The 24,835-nt window shown below is 38.6% G+C and overlaps 1 protein-coding gene across 11 annotated transcripts in view; it reads left to right on the plus strand.

Annotated features, from left to right (window-relative positions):
- LOC141430177 (pancreatic lipase-related protein 2-like) overlaps positions 1-24,835 on the plus strand; it is a 29,620-nt gene that overhangs the window by 3,308 nt on the left and 1,477 nt on the right. Inside the window, exons 1-6 of one of the 11 annotated variants that reach the window (XR_012451621.1) lie at positions 597-1,659; positions 5,951-6,251; positions 6,528-6,751; positions 8,666-8,983; positions 15,431-15,564; positions 20,099-20,186. Coding sequence is in view for 10 of the 11 variants with exons in the window: in XM_074090755.1 (XP_073946856.1) it covers positions 1,545-1,659; positions 5,951-6,251; positions 6,528-6,751; positions 8,666-9,123 (1,098 nt within the window). In the remaining variant the exon portion in view is untranslated. Of the gene's footprint in view, positions 1-417; positions 550-596; positions 1,660-5,950; positions 6,252-6,527; positions 6,752-8,665; positions 10,068-15,430; positions 15,565-15,787; positions 15,888-16,239; positions 16,300-16,373; positions 16,635-20,098; positions 20,400-24,567; positions 24,792-24,835 lie in introns of those variants that run through there. The other 10 variants (XM_074090763.1, XM_074090762.1, XM_074090755.1 and 7 more) reach the window with 10 other exon arrangements.

Below are 24,835 nucleotides of genomic sequence, written 5' to 3' on the forward strand. Positions count from 1 at the left end.
AGGTTTAAATATAAGGGGAAGGTATGTTATATATGTAGTTATGCATGTGTGCAGGCTGCGACCCGTATTAGCGTTTACCTGCAACGGAATAAATCAGTTTGCATCTAACTAGTTTGTCATTGGTCGCTTACCGTCCCGTATACATATTTAACAATGTCATTAGATAAAATAAAAAAAAAACATGCCATCGTATTGCTGATGCCTTCTTTTAAATTTGAAATCTAAATAAATTTTGAAAAAGGATTCTTTAAAACAAAAGGTGGTTGTTTCATTTATTTGCGGCTTTTTTAAAACAATTTTTTTTAAAACAGACTTTGATTATATAAAACACTAGATAGTCCTTAGGCGGCATGAAAACGTCCCAAAAAAATATAAGCCAACTGTTGGCTTATAAGTCATTTTCCCCCCCTCAGTCTGCATTGTGACACCGTAGGTGACGTATGCGGAGTGCGCAATACAAAAGTGCCTCAATATGACTAAATGCGCCGTAAAAGTGTGCCGCAATTATAAAGGCAGGATTAAAAACCCTAATAACGTGACTTTCCATCGGTAAGTACTCCAGAATCCATAACATTTCGTAAGAAAAGATTTAATTATTTTGGTTAGTATTGTTTGACATTTTTTATAGGTGATACCAGTTTTCAGTGCAAAATTCCCCACAATTCAGTCAAAATCGTATTGAAAAGTTTGTATTGGGCACAAAGCCGAAATATATCGATTTCACGCATCAACCTGAACAGTTTTTATTTTTAATCGATTTGAGAAAATGACGAATCTAATTAATGTTCTTTGATATTTTAATGAATATTTGCACCATCTAATTGAGCTTTATTTTATTCTGTATTTATTTGAGATTGATAAGTAAGCTGTAAACAAATACATATAATGTGGGAGTTTAGGTCATAAAAACTGGAATTTAATAATGCAATCAATACTGAATTCGCAAAAAAGTCAGGTGTTTCGTACAAACGTTCATAAGATGAATATAAATTCAAGATTATGAACGATAATATATTTAGTTTGATAGACTGAACTACCTATAGATCCTGTAGTTAAAAAGGCATGGGTGGACATTATAAGAAAAAGTTGGAGAGAAGACCTTTGGCTGCCTGCAAAATCAGCTATCATATGCTCCGAGCATTGCGCATTGTAAAAAATGCGGCTCTCAAATGTATGCCTAAATAGGTAATTTTGTACACAGAGGGATAAACAGTTTTTTTTAGTTTTATTTATTCATTTTTTATTTGATTACATTCGCCATTACTTTTACTAGTCTATCGCACTCTAATAATTTTCCCCCAAATTTTGGGGGATTTGACATTACGTGGTATCATTTTGCACGCACACAGTGACAACCGGATTGACGTAACGCGAGCGTACGATGAAGCTGTCACGTGGTCGCCGCGCACACAAGCAAAAAAAAGTTGGGACGTTTTGAATCGCATTGTTTTCTACTGAGACTCGGTCTAGTGTTGTATATAGTCTAAGGATTGTAACGGTTATGAGTTAATTTCTTTTCATTGGACGTTTAGGAATAAGTGAAAATGGGACTGTGTTCCTTCAAAGTTGGATTCTTAGCTGTGATATTTCTTGTGTCAGTTTCGGCGGTAAATTATGACGCGGCTGCTGAGGGGTATCCTGCGGGTCTCATGGCTCATTGTAAGTACATCAATTTCATTGTATGTGTAAAACCTAACTGAAGAGCTGCATGTCTAGTTCAGTAACAGTTTATTTATTTTAGCCTAAGTACAGTCTAAAGCAGATTAACATGGACCGATTAAGAAAATAATAGGTACACGCGTTTTAATACCTGCTAAACTTTTGACCCGGCAGTCAAACTCTTGACAGCTGAAATTTGGTGTTTTTGTAAAGTAGACAAGGAAAAAAAATGGTCTAATGGTGTGAGATTAGTATGGCCTTCAAACAGCTAAAGAATGGCAAAGCCCCGGGTGACGACGGAATTACAGCCGAACTTCTGAAGGCGGGTGGCAGACCAGTCCTTAATGGCCTTCAGACGCTGTTTAGTTCCGTCCTTCACCAAGGGAGGACGCCGAAAGCATGGAACAGAAGTGTGGTGGTGCTCTTCTTCAAAAAAGGTGATAACACCTTGCTGAAGAACTATAGACCCATCTCACTTCTGACCGTCTCACACGCAGGCTTGATGACTTCCAGCCTCCCGATCAAGCCGGTTTCCGAAAAGGCTATAGTACCGTAGACCACATACATGCGTTGCGGCAGGTTATACAGAAGACTGAAGAGTATAACCTCTCCCTTTGCCTTGCATTTGTGGACTACGAGAAAGCCTTCGATTCGATCGAGACTTGGGCTGTGCTGCAGGCTCTCCAGCGGTGCCAAGTTGACTATCGGTATATCGAAGTGTTGAAGTGTCTGTACGAAAACGCCACTATGTCCGTCCGACTACAAGACCAGAGCACGAAGCCTATTCCTCTGCAGCGGGGAGTCAGACAAGGAGATGTGATCTCTCCGAAACTGTTCACCGCTGCATTGGAGGATGCTTTTAAGGTTTTGGACTGGAAAGGACGAGGCATCAACATTAATGGCGAGTACTTCACTCATCTTCGATTCGCCGACGACATTGTAGTGATGGCTGAGACCATGGAGGACCTCGGTGCTATGCTCGGTGACCTCAGTAGAGTTTCCGACCGAGTTGGCCTGAAAATGAACATGGACAAGACGAAAGTCACGTCTAATGTCCATGTTGTACCAACTCCCGTAGTAGTCGGAGACTCTGCGCTCGAAGTTGTTGACGACTATGTATACCTGGGACAAACGGTCCAGTTAGGTAGGTCCAACTTTGAGAAAGAGATCACTCGTCGAATCCGACTCGGCTGGGCAGCGTTCGGGAAGCTTCGCAGTGTCTTTTCGTCCAAATTACCGCAGTGTTTGAAGTCAAAAGTCTTTGACCAGTGTGTGTTGCCAGTGATGACATACGGATCTGAGACGTGGGCGCTGACGATGGGCCTCATGAGAAAACTCAAAGTCACTCAGAGGGCTATGGAGAGGGCTATGCTCGGGGTTTCTCTGCGGGATAGAATTAGAAATGATGATATCCGCAGTAGAACTAAGGTTACTGACATAGCCCGAAGAATTGCGAAACTAAAGTGTCAGTGGGCGGGGCACATTGCTCGCAGGACTGATAGCCGATGGGGCCAGAAGGTTCTCGAATGGCGTCCGCGGACCGGGAGACGAGCTGTTGGTAGGCCTCCAACAAGATGGAGCGACGACTTGGTTTAGATCGCGGGATCGCGGTGGATGCGGAAAGCACAAGACCGGTCTGAGTGGAGAGCCTTGGGGGAGGCCTATGTCCAGCAGTGGACGTCTTTCGGCTGACATGATGATGTGCAAAATTACATTTGAAATTTACCACGAGCTTTACGGTGAAGGAAAACATCGTGAGGAAACCTGCACAAACCTGCGAAGCAATTCAATGGTGCGTGTGAAGTTCCCAATCCGCACTGGGCCCGCGTGGGAACCGCGGCCCAAGCCCTCTCATTCTGAGTGGAGGCCTATGCCCAGCAGTGGGCGTATATAGGCTGGGATTATTAGGTCTTTTATTGTGCCAGGCAGCTTGTTAAATATTTTGATACTCATTATATAACTATTCCTAGCAACCAGCGACAATCTTGACAATGGAATGTACAATTTATTGCGATATTGCGAACGAGAATTATTTTTATACATTCCTTTAGCTTGATCAAACATATAGGCGTTCCTATATACAAATAAACATGCATCCAATATATACAGACATGGTAATGTTAGAATATTATATCTTTTTAAAAGGGTCTACATGAATTTCTTTGCCTTAGCTCAATACAATGACTTAGTTATTTTATATTTGCCTAGAAAAATGTTCACTTAAAATAATTGATATGGCAAAACAACGTTGGTTGATGGTTTGAAAACGCAATCGAACCCACTAGATGGCGCTGTTTTTGGTATGTTATCATAATTTTTTTTGTAGTGTTTTTTCGGGCAGGACAAGGTCTGCCGGGTCCGCTAGTATAAGTATATTTTTCTCATAAAACCCTGTAGTGTGGGGTGTCGTTGGATAGCTCTTATAAAATCATTAGGGGGTGACAACACGATTTCTCGATTCAGTAATCTGTTTGCGAAATATTCATTTTAAAGCTCAAATTTTCATTAAAATCAGAGACGCTCGATTTCGACGCCCGCTCTCTAAAATCTAAATTGTTGGATTTAAAAAAAAAAAAACAGGATGGTATAATAAGTATATCAAATTAACAAGGAAAATTATAACAGCTAATATTGCTTGAGCATTATCAGTAGTTTAAGAGTAAATAGCAAACTACAATTTTAATATTGCTTTACGTCTGTCAACCATTGTCTTCGTAGTTGAAAAAAACTGATCTTTTGACATTGTGGTCGTTTCAGTACCAAAATATTAAATTAATCTTTGACTCGTCAATACGTACTAGCACATGAGTGGAATTTGTTCATTGTTTGCAGATGGTAGGACCTTGTGCAGGGTCCCCCCGGATTGCTACCACCATCTTGCTCGCTAATCCTCCCGTGAAGCAGCAGTGCTTGCACTGTTGTGTTTCGGCGTGGAGAGTAAGACAGCCGGTGAAATTACTGGCACTTGAGGTATCCCATATTAGGCCTCTAGGTTGGCAACGCATCTGCAATACCCCTAGTGTTGCAGATTTTTATGGGCGGTGGTGATCTCTTACCATCAGGAGACCCACTTGCTCGTTTGCCATCCAGTCAAATAATAAAAAAAAAAGATTGTACTAAGGAGCATTTCCACCAGAGATGAGGGATGTTGTTTGTCACTAACTAATAGAATCGCCTTATTTACCTATCCTCGCCCCGCCGAGACCGACACGCATGGCCACGGACACCGACACTCACGGACACGAACACGGACACCGACACTCACGGACACTGACACCGACACGGCCACGGACACCGACACGGACACGGACAAATTTTATCTATTTATCAGATATCGAGGGTTCCCTGGTCAGACCCAATAACGTAAATACAAACTGAGACATGGATGCACAGAAAAACCAGGAAAAGAGACCAGCACTGGGAGTCGGACGTTGCTGCGTGCTATAACCCCTACACCACTGCTGGACAGGAATCTAGACACGAATTTTTCCTCTGCATACATATCTCAGGTTGCTTATTTCTACTATGCTACTTAAGCAGCAGCACTAGCGACATCTATGTTGCGTCGACAGACGTCACATTCTTTCAGAACTAACCGCTCACCCAGACAAGAGATGTCGCTACTAAGCAATCAAATTATGATTAATTTTGGAGTCTTTTTGTATTTTTTATTTCAACTCCAAATTTGTTACTTTTACGGGTATCCCGCAAAACCATATCGTAAATACAAACTGAGACATGGACGCACAGAAAAACCAGAAAAAGAGACCAGCACTGGGAATCGATCCCAGGTCCTCCCCCCCGTAAAAGTAACAAATTTGGAGTTAAAATAAAAAAAAAACAAAAAGACTCCAAAATTAATCATAATACAAACCCAATAACTCGATTAATAGTGTTTTTTTTTTCAACAGTCAAATATTTCGACTTATCGTGTTTGACTATCTACATTTTTTTTCTATATTCAGTTACAAAACAGAATGTTTTTAGAACTAAAAGTAGTTAGTAGTTATAACTACTTGATTTCAATAATCAGATTAACTTTATGTAACTTGATCAATGTAGTTAGGTTACATGTAATCTTAACCGAAATGTTAAGAAATCGAATTTCAAAATAGTACTTAACTACGCCCTTCACTGGGTGGGCGTCGCATCGCAGATTCGACCTCCGCAAAGTAACGCGTAAGTATTAAATAAATATTTACGTCAGCCATAGACGACTACTACTACACTCCTAAACGAACTCTGCCCTGCAAATCTTCCACAGCGAATCCCCTTTGTTTTCCATCTTCAGGTCCAGGCTCATGGAAACCAGCTGTCATCAAGCCGAAGAGCCTGAAGAGCCTCTATCTCTCAGTCATGGGTCCCGGCAACGTCCTCATGGCCAAATGGACTCCCTATGACTACTATCACGCAGCTGACATCGCCAAGCATCCAGGGTTTGACATGAAGAAGAAGACTTTCATATATGTGCCTGCATACATGGATGCTACCACGGTACCGCTGGGAAGAAGTATGGGGGAGATCTATAAGAAACTTGGCTACAACGTGCTCATATTGGACACTCTGGAGTTTACTGCCAGGGAATTCTCTGTGTAAGTATTCATCATCATCATCATCAACAACAATTAACGAAACGGACTACGGACCAAAACCAGATCAGTCAGTCCAATAAAATAATGTATCTGACCGTCATCGTGAGATCCGTTCAAAACTGTCTAGGGATAAAAAATGATATCCCCAAGCACTTTTAAAGAATGTATTTTGAACAATAAGTTAAAGAGTAAATCAATAGTGGCGGCGCGGCCGTTGTTTTAGTTCGTAAGTAAATAACGTTCCCCAAATCTTAAACGATAGCTTTTCTATTTCAGAGCTGCACGTTTCATGCGTCCCATTGGTTTCCACGTGGCAGAGATGCTTGCCAACCTGACCAGTCTTGGATTGGATCCCAAGAAGCTCGAGCTGGTGGGCCTCAGTCTTGGAGGACAGACTATGAGCTTCATAGCCAAGAGCTACCGTCAAATAACAGGCAGGAACATCTCCTCACTTACGGGGCTGGACCCGGCTGGACCTTGCTTTAGACATCTGGGACCTGGTAAGTTATTTACCTTAACCGTAAATAAATTATCACCCGAGTGTTATGTTATTAACAATCTTTGTAGATGACCATTGGGACCGAAAAGTTCTCGAATGGAGACGTGATGGAGGCCGCGGATCGGTAAGCGTAGCGTAGGACGTCCACCGACTGCCGTTTCCGGCACAACTACTGCATCTCAAAAAGTGGCGAATCGAGAAAAACGATCTTAAAGATTTTTAACATTTTTATCGATAGTTTTTAAGTATTTTACTTGTAATTATATTCTTATGAAAAAATGACTTTCTGCCAAGTTTCTTGCGGCGCATTCTTCTTGGCAATGATGGTCTTTCCGAAAGCGCTGGTAGTTTAAAAAATGACGTGTAAAAGTGCCCATTGCGGCCTATTTACTGAATAAATCATTTGAATTTGAATTTGAATTTGCTCATATCACAAATAATCATTTGATAAATGTACTTTTAACAAACTTGTCACTTTACAAACACCATATTATTATGATAAATCATCATTTGAAAAGTGTCCATTACCCAAACAACTAATTTTTCAAACTAGTCATTTCACAAAACATCAAATAATAATTGATTTTTGACAAACTAGTGACATAACATTTAAATCGGTAGGATTTGGTTCTCGTGGTTCGTTTTTTTTTCGCATTTCTTAAGGTCGCAGTTCTGTCTACTTACCCAACCAACTATAGGTACTGACAGTAGTAATTTTTTCTATGGGTCGCAGTTCTAACCCAACCTAACCTACTGTACTGGAAGCAGTTCGTTTTTTCTTAGAGTCGCAGTTCTAACCTAACCTAATCAACTTTACTGGCAGAAGTTGGTTTTTCTTAGGGCTTAACCTATTTCTTGACCAAGTTTACCTGAGCTACAGGCACATCTAAATTATTCTTGTGTTTATCAAATGATACATTTTATTAAACGTTTTTTTGCCAAACGTTGATTTGACAAACGTGGTATTGCCAAATGGCGAAAATAATAAATTAATAGTTTGCCAAATAATGATTTGTTATATGATGGTTTGTCTAAGAAAGAGTTTGTGAAATGATCAATTTGTCAAATCTGGTATTATAAAACGATTAATTTGTGAAACAAAAGATTGCGAAACGTTGTTCGTTAAATGAATATTTGTTGAAACGTTTGTTGCCAAATGATTGGATACCGAGTGCGCGCCATAGCAAGTTAAGATACATTAGATAGTCGCGGGCTCGCGGGCGCTTTCTTACTTGTGTGTGATGTGTAATACACATCTACTGCATCTCAACTTGTAGGTGTGTGTGATACGGTTGTGTTTTTTATCAAGATACATGAGTTAGGTCGATGCTAACTCGGTAAATACGCTAAGAAAAAAATAAAGTGTTTCAGTATGGTATAGTACTATGGAATATAAGGTATTTGGCACCAGTAGGGCGTAACTCAGTTATCTATAGATAACTGACATTCACGTGACACGGCAGCGATGACCTGGTTAAATGATGCAGCGATGACATGGGATGCAGGCCGCAGAACCAAAACAACTACAGGTCTATGTAGAAGGCGAATGTCCAACAGTGGACGTCCAACGGCTGATAATGATGATGATGATATCTTATAATTCTAATGAAGTTTCGTAATATCTGTATTACAATATAGCTTAATATAATGAACAAACAGAATGAAGAGAAAATATCATTGCATTAAAAACTAAGTTTAAGTTTTAGTCTTAGTTTTAGGTGGTACTTATGGAGCCAAAATAAACCTTTCTTTCTTTCTTTCTTTCTTTAACCTAAAATATCCTAGGTATAGCCGTACCATAAAAATCTTAGACCATAAAGCACGTATGTTTCCAATCCTCACGTTGCCAATCATCTTGTTTACAATGGTTCTTGATCCAGTTGCTAAAATGTATCATTTCGCATTTGTTTTTCAGACCAAAGACTGGATCCCTCTGACGCCGACTTTGTCCTCAGCATTGCCACCAACATAGACGGCTTTGGCATATCCACCCCCGTCGGCCACGTCACCTTCTACGTCAACGGCGGCGAATACCAACCAGGAGACGTCTGGTGGTTACCATGCACCATATTATGCAGCCACGTTCGCTCCTTCGTCCTCTGGCTATCAGCTCTACGCAACCCTCATAACTTCATTGGCATCCAATGCGATACAATCCAGCAAGCGAGGAACAACGATTGCTATAATAGGACCCAAACTGTCACTAATACCATGGACTTGTACACTGATAGAAGTAAGCCAGGGATATATTATTTGGCCACATTCAATAGGTATCCCTACTTTTTGGGACAGAGGGGGATTAAAAGGAAGCCTGAGGAGATTTTCAAGGAATTAGGATCTATTAATGCTAAAGATGTATTGACGGCACGGTGAGGTTAGAACGGCGTAGTTTTTCACATCTCTCATTCAGAAAAATAACTTCTCCCTGACGAGAGGGTGCACAGTGCAATTTTTCTGTTCAAGGCTTTTCTAAGTGTTTTATTGCAAATGCAATTTTTTGAATTTGATAATTGTAAACCACGTCATTTTCTATGCTGGTTGCTCTTTAATTTTTTTTTTCAACTTTCTTAATGCTCGGTATGAAAAGTTGTATGAGCTACTCGGGAGCAAAATTATTTTCATCTTGGGCATAAATACTTGAATCCTTCATTACTCTCAAATTTCTACTTTACTAGGTAAGGGTGCGGAGTTGTATATAATCTTAACTAACAGAGTTTTAAATAACTTATGTAGTATTAGGGTAAAGGCACAATACAATAGTAATATAGGCAGTAATTCGACTTCATACTCGAGGGCCAAAATCGACGCACGCACTCATCGGAGCGCCTTACACGGCCGCTAACCCGACTTAACTACGCAGTGCCACGCCGCGCGCCGCGCAGTGCGGTCGCTGCGCAGGTCGAGTGAGTGCACGAGAACGTGTGTATTGCAGTGTTTACGGGTGCCCAAATTCAACGCTGATAAAACCAACATATGTTGTCATTTTTTATTATTACAAGCTTTTATTTAGTTTCACCTGTCCCGTTGTCTGTCTGTCTGTCGTCTGTCTGTAGTCAAATCTTGCAAGTCAAATTTGATCAACTACCAGTAGAAAGATTGACTTATATTTTAGAATACTTATGTAAACTGAAGGCGGGTGGTAGACCAGTCCTTAAGGGCCTTCAGACGCTGTTTAGTTCCGTCCTTCACCAAGGGAGAACGCCGAAAGCATGGAACAGAAGTATGGTGGTGCTCTTCTTCAAAAAAGGTGATAACACCTTGCTGAAGAACTATAGACCCATCTCACTTCTGAGCCATGTTTACAAGCTATTTTCCAGGGTCATTACAAACCGTCTAACACGCAGGCTTGACGACTTCCAGCCTCCCGAACAAGCTGGCTTCCGAAAAGGCTATAGTACCGTAGACCACATACATGCGCTGCGGCAGGTTATACAGAAGACTGAAGAGTATAACCTCCCCCTTTGCCTAGCATTTGTGGACTACGAGAAAGCCTTCGATTCGATCGAGACTTGGGCTGTGCTGCAGGCTCTCCAGCGGTGCCAAGTTGACTATCGGTATATCGAAGTGTTGAAGTGTTTGTACGAAAACGCCACTATGTCCGTCCGATTACAGGATCAGAGCACGAAGCCTATTCCTCTGCAGCGGGGAGTCAGACAAGGAGATGTGATCTCTCCGAAACTGTTCACCGCTGCATTGGAGGATGCTTTTAAGGTTCTGGACTGGAAAGAACGAGGCATCAACATTAATGGCGAGTACTTCACTCACCTTTGATTCGCCGACGACAGTGTAGTCATGGCTGAGACCATGGAGGACCTCGGTGCTATGTTCGCTGACCTCAGTAGAGTTTCCGACCGAGTTGGCCTGAAAATGAACATGGACAAGACGAAAGTCATGTCTAATGTCCATGTTGTACCAACTCCCGTAATAGTCGGAGACTCTGCGCTCGAAGTTGTTGACGACTATGTATACCTGGGACAAACGGTCCAGTTAGGTAGGTCCAACTTTGAGAAAGAGATCACTCGTCGAATCCGACTCGGCTGGGCAGCGTTCGGGAAGCTTCGCAGTGTCTTTTCGTCCAAATTACCGCAGTGTTTGAAGTCAAAAGTCTTTGACCAGTGTGTGTTGCCAGTGATGACATACGGATCTGAGACGTGGGCGCTAACGATGGGCCTCATGAGAAAACTCAAAGTCACTCAGAGGGCTATGGAGAGGGCTATGCTCGGGGTTTCTCTGCGGGATAGAATTAGAAATGATGATATCCGCAGTAGAACTAAGGTTACCGACATAGCCCGAAGAATTGCGAAACTAAAGTGGCAGTGGGCGGGGCACATTGCTCGCAGGACGGATGGCCGATGGGGCCAGAAGGTTCTCGAATGGCGTCCGCGGACCGGGAGACGAGCTGTCGGTAGGCCTCCAACAAAATGGAGCGACGACTTGGTTAAGATCGCGGGATCGCGGTGGATGCGGAAAGCACAAGACCGGTCTGAGTGGAGAGCCTTGGGGGAGGCCTATGTCCAGCAGTGGACGTCTTTCGGCTGACATGATGATGATGATGATGATGATGTAAATTGCGTGACAATACAATAATGTAGTAGTGACATCCTGGTAGGCCAGCCAGGATCGTCTCCGCAGAACGGAACTCTTCAACGGTTAATAGCATCGACTTGAAATTTGGTATGCAAAATGTAGTTTGGGTGACAATGCAAGTACAGTCATTAAAAAGCACAGTCAGCAAAAAAATCTTGTATTAAAAATGTTTTTTTTTTATGGTTAGGTTATTTCAATTTCCTCCTGATGCTGAAAGGTAAAATTAATACCTATTACCTTGGTAATCTATTGTTTGCCCGAAAGTTATATGCCATAATTTAATTTGCCCGAAGTTCAAATGCCCGAAACTTCATTTGCCCGAATGTTTCGTTTACTAGAAAATTTATTTGATATATTCTTATTTTCCCGAAAATTAGATGTCATAATGATATGAATGCAATACGTATTCTTTTGCATATTATTAGGAGCAATAATATTATTTAATAGAATATTCAAACGCCATACTAAAAACTGTTAATTTTGATTATGATTGATTAAAATTGCTTTTTTCTATTACTAATCTATCTATTGACTTTATTTTTCGGGCTGCTATAAAAAAAATACCTTACATCGAATTCCAAATTTTTACTTTTACGGTCATCCCGTAAAACCTAAATTGAAAATATAAACTGAAATATAGATGCACAGAAAAACCAGAAAAATAATACCAACACTGGGAATCGAACCCAGGTCCTCGGTATTCCGTACCGCGTGCTATACCGCAAAAAAAAATATATAAAATGCATAAATTAAAATAAAAAATACAAAAAGATTAAAAAAAAAACAATCTTAATTTGATTGCTTCATAACGACATCTCTTGTCCGGGTGAGCGGTTAGTTCCAATGAAATGCCGAAAGTTTCTCGATGAGGGCTACGGCATAGATGTCGCTAGCGTCACTGCTTAAGTGGCTAAATAAGAAACAAACAAGCTGAGATATGTGGTGCATAGGAGAAATTCGTGTCTGTGCCGTTGACCAACAGTGGTGTAGCGGTATAGCACGCGGTACGGAATACCGAGGACCTGGGTTCGATTTCCAGTGTTGGTCTTATTTTTCTGGTTTTTCTGTGCATCTATATTTCAGTTTGTATTTTCAATTTAGGTTTTACGGGATGACCGTAAAAGTAAAAATTTGGAATTGAAATAAAAAATACAAAAAGATTCCAAAACAAAAACAATCTTAATTCATCTTATTACTTATTTTATTCATCATCTTAATCATCATTATTAGGACTTCACAAAAAATGTTTAGAACCCCTTCTTCTGTGACCTTCTAGAGTCCAATGTTATCCTGAATGGACTATAGGTCCAGTGGTTTTGGCTGTGCGTTGATATATCAACAGTCAGTCAGTCAGTCAGTTTAGAATTTTATATATATAGATTTACCGAGTGCTACAGAAAATAAAGTTGTTCTTTTTGCCGATGACACTACCATTTTGATCAAATGCGATGATCCGAGTTGCTATCAGAATAAAGTCAATGTGGCATTAAACAAAATAATTTAATGGTTTGATACTAATGAACTTATTGTTAACCTAGATAAAACGAAGTTAACGCAATTTTATTTACCACAAGCAAAGCCTAAGGAAATAATACTAAAACACAAGGACTTATTACTGGAACAAGTTAGCGAAATAGTTCCTTGGCTTGCTATTGGATTGTCATGGAAACTGGAAACCGCATACAAACCATCTTTGTGAAAGACTGGCTAGATATTATGTTTATGCCGTTGAAAGAATATCATAAATATCTTCTCAAAGTGCTACAATCTGTGCTTATCATGGAATTTTGCTTCCAATCTGAGATATGGCATTGTGCACTGGGGAAACTCCACTAATAAAGACATAGTATATCATCTGCAGAAAAAATGCATTCGTTCGATTACAAGAGGGAAGCGCACCGACAGTTGCAAGCCACTATTTAAAAAACTAGAAATTTACCCCCTTATTCATAAACGACAATCAAACCTATTTTAGTTAAAATGCCGCTAAAATTCGTTTGTCCTTATCTGTCACTTCGACATTTGTATTTGTTAGAAAGGGACAAAGCATTTGTTAGTTAACTTAGGCTTGTTAAGTTTTATGAATAAGGGGGTTAAACTTTCCCTTCAATGTACATCTTAGAGGCATGTTTGTTTGTTAAACCGCATTATGCATTTGTATAGAGTTATTGACAGGAAAAGGCCACGTGAACTACAAAACGAATTATGATGTCTTCCCAATAAATTGTGTTAAGTCTGCCTACTACAAAAATAGCATTTATGTGATGGCTGCAAAGATATTTAACAAGTTGCCAGATAGTTTGAAACTACTAAATTTAAAATTATTTAACACATCTTTGTTGACATTACTTAAAAAAACAAACATTTTACGACGTAAATGATTTTCTAAATTTTGAAGGTGATTTTATAAATTCTGACAAATAATATTAAAATTTAATGTAATATATGTGCATGTTTAATGATTATAAATTTTAGAGTAAATATGTGTTTGTTTTGTGTCAATTACATTTTATTTTCCATAATAAAATGGATAAATGAATATGAATTTTAATTGTAATCGTGTTCAGCTTAGTACTAGTTCATAAGATAAATAATTATTGTATGCCTAACAGGCAGATTATAGCAGTTCTGACAGTGACGACATGTTTAAGATGTATTTATATTATATGTACCTACCCTATAATAACAATAAATGAATTTGAATTAAATTTAATTGAATTTGAATTGAATATCGGAATAAAAAGTAGCCTATGTGTTATTCCAGACATCCAGCTACCTACATACCAAATTTCATGATTCTAAGCCCAGCGGTTGTTATTTGGAGATTCAATCCCTTTCCCGTGGGAATATCCGGGAAAAAGTAGCCTATGTGTTATTCCAGACGTCCAGCTATCTACGTACCAAATTTCATCTAAATACGTTCAGCCGTTTTAGTGTGAAGGTGTAACAAACATACACACACACAAACTTTCGCATTTATAATATAAGTAGGATTGGATTTCATATAATCATCGCAATTCTAACCTAACCCACTTTTCTGGCAGGATTTCGGTTCTGCGAGGGTCGCAGTTCTAACCTAAACTAACCCGCTTTTCTGGCAGGATTTCTGTTCTATGAGGGTCGCAGTTCTACCCTACCTTAACCAACTTTTCTGGCAGGATTTCGGTTCCGTGAGAGGTCGCAGTTCTAACCTAACCTAACCCATTTTTTGGCAGCATTTAGGTTTTGTGAAGGTCACAGTTCAGTCACAAACTATGATACAATTTTATTTTAACTCATGTATATTTGGAACAGTTAAGCTACGGCGTCTTTCTTTAAACATCCATTTCAACGAACTGAACGATCTTTCTACGTCGGTAGTTGTAATGGGTTAGTCTCACTTCGTCTAAAAAGAAACTGGTCTATGTAGCATGTGGTCTAAAAAGCAGCTGGTCTAAGTAGCAAGTGATCTATAAGGCAACTGGTCTAAGTAGCAAGTGGTCTATAAGAAAGCTGGTCCAATTAGCAAGTGGTCTATAAAACAGCTAATCTAAGTAGCAAGTGGTCTATAAGGCAACTGGTCTATAAAGCAGCTGGTCTAAGTAGCAAGTAGTCTATAAAGCAGCTGGTCTAAGTAGCAAGTAGTCTAAAACTTAAATGGCCTAAGAACCCATATCCATAGGTCTAAAACGCAGATGGCCTAAGTAACAAGTGGTCTTAAGCTATAACGACGCGCGCGGTAAAGTGAGTAGGGACTTAATCTCTTTAGGTTCATATCATAATGACATCTCTTTCATTTATATAATTTTATGTTTTAATGTATTTTTTTCCAATTAATTACCTCATTAGGCAGAAAACTACTAGAGTAAATTCTGTTTTTATGTCAATACTACTCTTTGGCTAATGTGACAACTGACTGACATCAATGTTTGCCTGCGACTTGCGGGGGTAAATTCGAAAATCGAATTTCGTGTCGTTCCGTCCCTCTCTCTCGTATTAAATAAATAGTCAGCGGGACGGCAAGACACGAAGTTCGAATTTTGTTCTTCGTAATACGGGCCCTGCATGACAGATACCACAGATAAACCTAGACACTTATGGATTTACTTTTCAGGCAAAGGGATTCATCGGGTTTCGTCGGGCAGTCGCGCGCAGTGTGCGTGTTGGGGCAGCCGCCGAGTCGCGTGCTCCTGAGAAGAAGGGCTACGAATTAGCCCGAAACATGTCGAGCTAAACTCGGTTTAAGACGTGAGTTATCCGTTACAATATCATTTAATATGGATTCATCCCTTAATGAAAATACGAAGGCCAAACTAAGGTCAAACATATTTTTGCCTATATATTCGTAAACCTTAAGTATTTTTGGATCGGAATAGGAGAAACTTGTTCAAGAACCCTATCCCTCGAAAAGGTTACATTAGTAAAATATGAACAATACCAATTGTTGCGGGTATATAAGCGAGCGCGGTCCCGACCACTGGCAGTCTCCGAGTGACAGCGAATGAGTCAACTAATAAGAGGAACTTCCGACCCCACTCTCAAGCAACATCATCAGTGTTCCAGTATTCCAAGCATCTTTCATTCATCACCCTATCTACACTCCACTCTCTCTCTTCGATCAATTAGTGATCGTTATCAACGTGCACTTTTTGTAGCAAAGTATGGTTGACAAAAAAAACAATACACAAATATTTTAAACTTATATATTTCACAAATTATGAGATTTATAAATATTTATAATCATTTTATCCAAATTATACTGAATAAATGACTAAAATTTGCTGTCAGTCTTCACGTTGTTTAGAAAAACCCCATTTTAAATAACTAAATAACCTTTCTACGTTAACAGAAATAACAGGAAGGTAATTTAAGTATTTAATTATTAATAAATAAATTAATAATGTTAAAAAAAATATATGGGCGAAAAAGGATTTGCACCGTAAACTTATTGTTATTGTTATCTGGAGGTGTAATCCTAAGAAGGTAAGTATTTATTTTTTATAGTTAAGAACAAAAGTGAATACATATTCAAATGTATTTGTTTTTCTGCCAACCAGACCCTTTGCTACGAAAAGTGCACGTACCTAGATAACGATCAGTAATCATAATATTAATATTGTGGTGTACGCACGCGCTACGAAGGTTCCGTATGCCACAGAACGGTTATGAGATTATTTTAATTGGACGTTTGGAATAAGTGAAAATGGGACTGTGTTACTTCAAAGTTGGATTCTTAGCTGCGATATTTCTTGTGTCAGTTTCGGCGGTAAATTATGACGCGGCTGCTGAGGGGTATCCTGTGGGTTTCCTGACTCATTGTAAGTAAAATTCCATTGTATTTTTAAAACCTAACTGATCACTGATGAGCTGAAAGTCTAGTTCAGTCAGGGCTCTGCTAACAATGAAAATTTATAGATTCGACCGTTTATAAATTACATAGTGTTTGTGTATATTTTGACATAATATCAATTTGACCGGAACTCTCAGTGTGCGAGTCCGACTTGGGCCTGTCGTAAAACCTTCATTGGCCGGTATTTAAAGAAAGACCACAGTTTTACTCCATCAGTCAAATTCCATTTTAATATGCACGTTAGTATTTAAAGTGTAAGTAAGTCCTTTTTCAAGGAGAAAATATATATTTATTTATTTGTCAATATAAAATTACAGTGTAAACCAATGCGCTGTAAAATTTAGATTACACAAAGAAAAAATAGATACACAAAAAGAAATAAAAGAAAATACAAAAAATACATAAAAAAAACTCATTAGGGATTTTTGAAGGGTGAAGAGATGGTGGATATTTTTTAACATTTCGACGTACGTTGTGACGACGGTAAATGGTCATCCCACCGATTTACTGTCATTCGGTGCAAATGGAAAATCGTCCACTTGAATTGACCATTTTGAATTTGGACCAAAATGAATACCATCCAAATCGAATTTTGTCAAAATGTAATTATGCTGAAAAATATTTACGACCAAATTTATTTTGGTTGTAAATAATTTAAATCCAAATGGAATATTGTCCATTATAAAGAATGAGCTAAATTAAATAAGGAGTAAATGAATGTCGTCTAAATCAAGTAATAACTTAATATGTAGGCCCAAAACAAATGATTTCGGGTGGAACGTATTTACAATTCGTCATATTTATGAGTGTACGTAAATACAAGTGGTAGTTTTTTTTTTCGGCGTACATCAAATTTGTCAGTTTTACCATGGGACAAGATTTGATTTTCGACTATATTGTGGAGTCGAATCGCCGAGATCAAAACTGGGTTTGAATGGGTACTTCACTGTATAACGCCCCTATATCGCGACTGTGTTCGTTTTAAAACAATTGTTCGACGTACAAATCTTCTGGTTTTTTAGTGACGTCATACGGCACGTTTTCAGTCTCCAAGAAAGAGTTCATGATTTTATCGATACTACTAGTTTTATTAGCATAGAACAAGTTGAGCGAGATTGTATTCGACTCACAATCGCCACCCAGTACTGTCTGACCAGTAATGACATACCTATCCGAATATGGAATGCATCGCGACGGGCATAGCAAACCCGGGTCATGCGGTAGTATATTTTGACTAGAGATGCAAGGGATATCCGGCCAGTGTCCGGTATCCGGCCTATCCGGCCACTATTTTACTATTCGGCCGAATACCGGATAGTTGCGTACTATCCGGCCGGATACCGAATGGTAACAAAATTATAGTTATGATTCATCCCAGCCTATATACGTCCCACTGCTGGGCACAGGTCTCCTCTCAGAACAAGAGGGCTTGGGCCATAGTTCCCACGCGGGCCCAGTGCGGATTGGGAACTTCACACGCACCATTGAATTGCTTCGCAGGTTTGTGCAGGTTTCCTCACGATGTTTTCCTTCACCGCAAAGCAGTAGTCACATAGAACACAACAAAATCGTATCAGATGAACAAAAAGGATGCAGGCGAGGCCACATGGGATGCAAGGAGCAGCTGATTATTGTCTCCACCATCCACAAACACGCGACTAGTAAAAATAGAAACCTACACTGTACATATATTGATTACAAAAAAAAAGCTTTTGATAGCGTACCTTATATATTCCTGGCTGCTACAAATATTAGAAATATATAAAATAGACCCCAAAAATAACTCACTTTCTACGTAATATAATGACTCAATGGAAAACTACTCTTCAATTAAATGCTGGTAATAACACAGTAACAACGCGCACCATCTCCATTAAAAAAAGTATATATCAAGGCGATTCCTTGAGTCCCATGTGCACGACCCAGCAGGAGTGATTGAAACCCATAGTATGTAGGCGAGGTAGACGACTTTTGTCCCACTCCTGCTGGCTCGTGCTGAGGCACCGAATTCGAGCTAGTACGTACCTAGAAAAATATTTTCAAGGGTATTTTAGTCGGTTCCATTTTTTTATATATTTTTTATTTTTTTGGAGTCGGTTTTACTTTTTTGTTAAAAAAAAAACTATTTATAATCATAACGTGGTTACATAATTGAATATTATCGAAGGTTAAAATACCTACGGGTAAAATGTCGATGTTGAAAATATCGAAAATTAAAATATCGAATGCATCGAAATATCGAAAATTAAAATAACAAAAGTTTATATTGTCGAATGGTTAGATAACCTACGTCCATATCGAAAATATATTTATCTACAAAAGTGACATCGGAAGATATAAATATCGAAGTCCAAAATATCGTAGAACAGAGTATCGAATATCCTATGTATGAACTTTCACGTGACAGGGTCGACGTTCGCGGAGCTCCTATTCCGCTCAGTTGAGGCGCTTCGCGCCTTGACGCAATACTAACCTAAACTATTGAACATGAATTACCAAAAATATTTGATTCGGTTACGTTAGAACTGTGACCACAACAATGCTAAGCTAAAAATGACTAGATTATATAAAATAAAGGCTATTAACAGAAAGGAGTAATAAATAAAGCAGATTTTTATGTACGATATTTTAATTTTCGTCATTCAAATATGTTGACATTTACAACTTACATATATTGGCTATCGATATTTTTACTCTATCGATATTTTAATCAATCGACATTTCAATCTTAGATATTTTGACCATAGGTATAACAACTTTCGATATTGTGATACAATCGATATTTTAATTTTCGATATTTTATCGACATTTTAACCGTAGGTATTTTAATTTTCGATATTCAAATATGTAACCTCATAATATGTTTCAGCATAACTTTTCTACGGGTGCTCTAGGTGCTAGGGTAGGTTAGACTAGGTTCGAACTATGATCCCAACCAACATGAGTGGCCAAAATATATAACTATTAACAACATTTTAAATAAATAAATAAAATATAATCGTTTATTTCAGATCACAAAGAATCTATAGTTTTGTTAGCATACAATGACATCCTACTTATAGGTACCTATGCTAGTGATGAATTTCACATTAATAAGAGAATAAATAAAATCTTAGAATTGACAATATGGATCAAAATTATCTGAAGACGTAGTAAAAATTTGTGAAAATAAAAATTAGGAAGAGTAATGATTATGATAGGTCCTTAGTAGAAAAGAAACTAGAATAAACAAATTTCTGTCAGCCCGCAGGGCTACTACGAAACTCGAAGTTCGTGTGGTGCGGTCCCTCTGACACTTATACTATTTAATACGAGAGCGAATGGGACGGAACGATACGAACTTCGAGTTTCGAGTTTTGTACTTTCGGACTTCTAAACCAGCTCTAAACTGTAAATCTTCCGCAGCTAATCCCTTTTGTTTTGTATCTTCAGGTCCAGGGTCATTGAAACCAGCTGTCATCAAGCCGAAGAGCCTGAAGAGCCTCTATATCTCAGTCATGGGTCCCGGCAACGTCCTCAGGGCCAAATGGACGCCCTACGACTATTATCACGCAGCTGACATCGCCAAGCATCCAGAGTTTGACATGAACAAGAAAACTTTCATGTATGTGCCTGGATACCTGGATAGTACCACGGTGCCGCTGGGTAGAACTCTGGGGGAGATCTATAAGAAACTTGGCTACAACGTGCTGATATTGGACACTGTTGAGTTTACTGCCAGAGAATACCCTGTGTAAGTATTCATCATCATCATCATCATCAACATCATATCAGCCGTAGGATGGCTATATAGGCGAGTCCAACCATTGGGCATGCATAGGCGAGGCCTCTACCATCGTTTACCTAAGTATCACTTTGAAAAAAGAACGTTTTTAGGGTTCTGTACTTTAAAAGAATAAGAACTATAAAGAAAATTTTTAACAAAAAAGTAAAACCGACTCCAAAAAAATAACAAAAAATGGAACCGACTACAAAACCCTTGAAAATATTTTTCTAGGTAAGTAGGTACGTACTAGCTCGAAGTCGGTGACTCAGCACGAGCCAGCAGGAGTGGGACAATTCACAATAGTCGTTTACCTCACCTACATACTATGTTGGTTTCAATCCCCCCTGCTGGGTCGTGCTGAGTCACCGACTTCGAGCTAGTACGTACCTACTTACCTAGAAAAATATTTTCAAGGGTTTTGTAGTCGGTTCCATTTTTTGTTATTTTTTTATTTTTTTGGAGTCGGTTTTACTTTTTTGTTAAAAATTTTCTTTATTTCTCACTTTTTAGTGATTCGTAGCCAAAGAAAATCTCACAACGATTCCATTAAGCCCAAACACGACTTAGTTACGTTGTTTTATAACAGAGTTCCGTTGCCTACCTTCTGGCTTCAGCATCAGATCAGTTCGAAAGAATCATTAACTTAAAGCTTCTTCTTAGTCGCTTAGATAAGCTTAGGTAAGTATATTAATCATGATAATTTAAATTTAACCCGTGAAATACTTGTTATTGATAGTAGTAGTTCCGTTGGTCAAATCTGGTCTTCATCATCAGTTCCACTTCACCAAATTATGATTTGCAAGAGCAAATGCACGAGTTACTGCTAAATATATCCAAATTACCATAGGTGTCCCTACAATATTTGAAGAGTTCCCTCGATTTCCTTAAGATCCGATCATCAGATCCTAATTTGCTGCTTATGGGACCTAATTGAAAGCATTCCTAGACGAACTCAAAAAAAAATTCAAATCGGTTCATAAATGACGGAGTTCTGAGGTAACAAACATTAAAAAAAAAAAAAACAACAACCGAATTGATAACCTCCTCCTTTTTTTGAAGTCAGTTAAAAAATAAAAACCGGCCAAGAGCTTGTCGTACACGCCCAGGATAGGGCTCCGTAGCCATTACGAAAAAATCAAATAATATTTTTCTAAGGATTTCGTATTGTGTATTGGGTGGGTAGATACTGAATCTTCCAAGTTTAGGTATATCTTATACCTTAGGCTGCTATTTACTTAAACTACTAATAATTCTGAAGCAATCTTAGCCGCTATAATTTTCCTTGTAAATTTGATATATTTACTACCATTCTGAATTTTTTCAAATTTTTCCACCCAACAGTTTAGATATATGGTTTTAAAAGACCTATCCAACGATACTCAACAATATAGGGTTAGTCGAGAAAAAAAAATCACCCCCACTTTACGTGTATGGGAGGTACCCTAAAAAAAATATTTATTGTACCACTGTCAGCGTGACTGATATGTATCATCATCATCATCATCATCATAATCATCCCAGCCTATATACGTCCCACTGCTCATTATAAAAGCATCTTGACTTGTGTCATATGAAATATGAGGTTTATAGTTCAGTTTTCATGCCTAGCTCTGTTCACTGAAATAGCATTTGTCATTATCAATGTCTGCTAAGAGATGGGGATCATTTGCAGCCCATTTGTGCAGTTGGAAACCAGCACGGCCAAGAAGAGTAATAAATTCATTGATTACTTACCTCGATAGCATCTTTGATCGACATATTGGCGCGATGCCTCAGCACTCAACAAGAATTTCATTATCGAAAATACAAACTGAGACATGGATGCACAGAAAAACCAGAAAAAGAGACCAGCGCTGGAAATCGAACCCAGGTCCTCAGCAATCCGTGCTGCGTGCTATAACCCCTACACCACCGCTGGACAGGAATCTAGACACGAATTTTTCCTATGCATACATATCTCAGGTTGCTTATTTCTACTACGCTACTTATGCAGCAGCACTAGTGACATCTATGTTCCGCTCTCATTCGCTTTGTTTGTATTTTCGATATGGTTTCACGGGATACCCGTAAAAGTAACAAATTTGGAGTTGAAATAAAAAATACAAAAAGACTCCAAAAAACCAATCATAAAAATTTCATTGTATAATCTAATAGACATTATGTCAATTTTGAATCATGTTCTGCCATTATTTTTGTTTTGAGATTTTTAAATTTATTATTTAATCCAGCAATTATCTTGCTGGCACTTAAGCCTTCTCGAAGGTCACCAAAGTCACACTGCTTTCCCAAGTTGATTACTTTTTGAAAATATTCTTCTAATCTAGTATCGCCCTGTTCAATAGTGAATAATTCATTTATCTGTATAATCAAGCTTCTTCTTGGTTGAAATAATTCTCGATTTTTTCGAGCACCTCCGCAACCGTTTCTTTCCAGTTGCAGTTAAACGTACATATTATATATATTAATACCTGGTTCACCGATGTAGTTTAATAGGATGCGTATTTTCCTCTTTTCAGAAGCCCCATCCAAGTCGTTTGCAGTGATGAAAATTGTTAGACGTTGCTTGAATAACTTGAAATTTTCCGCTAGGTTCCCTTCAAATTCCATGCCCCTTAGGGCGCCCATCGCACATGACATCATATTTATGTTGTTTAGGGTCAATTAATTACGTGGTAGTTATTATTTAAATAAGTAGACGACGCAGCGTGTAATTAGTTCAGATAACCATTTTTATTGAGACCACAGATAATAACAATGTTGCCACCGAACAGTATTTTGGCGAACTTCCTATCTCTCTCGGGGGCCGTACGCGTACGAAATTAACCGAGTCGACGCAGATTTTGTTTTCAGAATCGGTAAGGAAAAAAAAATGGCAACCGTTTTCTTTCGAAATTTTGGAGTTGAATTGCACTTGAGAAGTTGAATCATTGAGGAGCAAAAGATTATCGTATTATTTTGACGATATCGTCAAAATATATATTTTGTTTGATTTCACACACGTTGCAACTGGTTTTTGTCTCTGAAGTACTATTATTTCATTATTTCGCTCGATGAAAAATCCGCCGGCTCACGCACTCACTACATGAAGGAGCGTAGCCGTGTTTGCATGGAAAAGCGGCCCTTTCATCAAACGTTCACTATTTTTTTTTAAATAAGAGCCCTCATGACAAGTATTATTTCCTGTAAGTTTCAGCTAAAGGTTTCAAATAAAGGATATGGTGTACCTATAACGTTAATGATAAAGAGGTTGCAATGTGCATAATCTCTTTTGCGACTAAATTATCTTGTATGGGTACACCATATCCTTTATTTTTCCATTTTCTAGTATGAAGTACCTACTGGATTATTTTGAAAAAAAAAATTGTAGGCCTTTATCTGCAATTCCCTAACAAAAAACTGTTGGTGTCGCTCTTCTAGAAAGCAAGCAAAAAATACTGAAGTTTTATTTCCTACATTTATCCAAGGTTTTTTTTTAAAATAAAATATTATTTAAAGAATATGTGAGTCTCTATACATAAACTACTGTACTAAAAGATTACGTAGCTCGCATTAGCCAACGAGGAAAAAAAAACATTTTTGTGAAAAGTTAAAAAATCATATCTCAGAAAATAAAAAAGATAGGAAGCTGAAACTTACAGGAAATAATACTTGTCATGAGGGCTCTTATTAAAAAAACTACAGTGAACGTTTGGTGAAAGGGCCGCTTTTCCATGCAAACACGGCTATGCTTCTTGTTAATATTTATCGAAAACACTTAACGCGAACATTTTTATTTATGTTTCGGCACCATTATGTTCGTTACATTAAAATATGAACACATATGTTTTTTTGTTCATTTTTAATATAATTTTTAGTACATAGCTGATTTACATGGTATGAAGGAAAAAGATGGCTGCTTGAACGAGCAAGCCTGAATGAATGAATCAAAATAAAGATTCGAATGTTCGGTTCGAATAATTATACGTGAGCAATATTGAAATGTTCAAAACTCTCTAGATAAAAAATATCCCTAACCACTTTTGATGACTGTAACAATAAGTCAGAGAGTGCATCAATAGTGGGTAGTGGCGGCCATAGTTTTAGTTCGTAAGCAAATAACGTTCCCCAAATCTTAAACCATAGCTTTCTATTTCAGAGCTGCACGTTTCATGCGTCCCATTGGTTTCCACGTGGCAGAGATGCTTGCCAACCTGACCAGTCTTGGACTGGATCCCAAGAAGCTCGAGCTGGTGGGCCTCAGTCTTGGAGGACAGACTATGAGCTTCTTAGCCAAGAGCTACCGTCAAATAACTGGCAGGAACATCTCCTCACTTACGGGGCTGGACCCGGCTGGACCTTGCTTTAGACATCTGGGACCTGGTAAGTTATTTACCTTAACCTGGTTCAAAACTTATCCCCTGAAC

This window comes from Choristoneura fumiferana, chromosome 8, assembly GCF_025370935.1.
Source record: "Choristoneura fumiferana chromosome 8, NRCan_CFum_1, whole genome shotgun sequence".
In the NCBI taxonomy this organism is placed as follows: Eukaryota; Metazoa; Arthropoda; class Insecta; order Lepidoptera; family Tortricidae; genus Choristoneura; species Choristoneura fumiferana.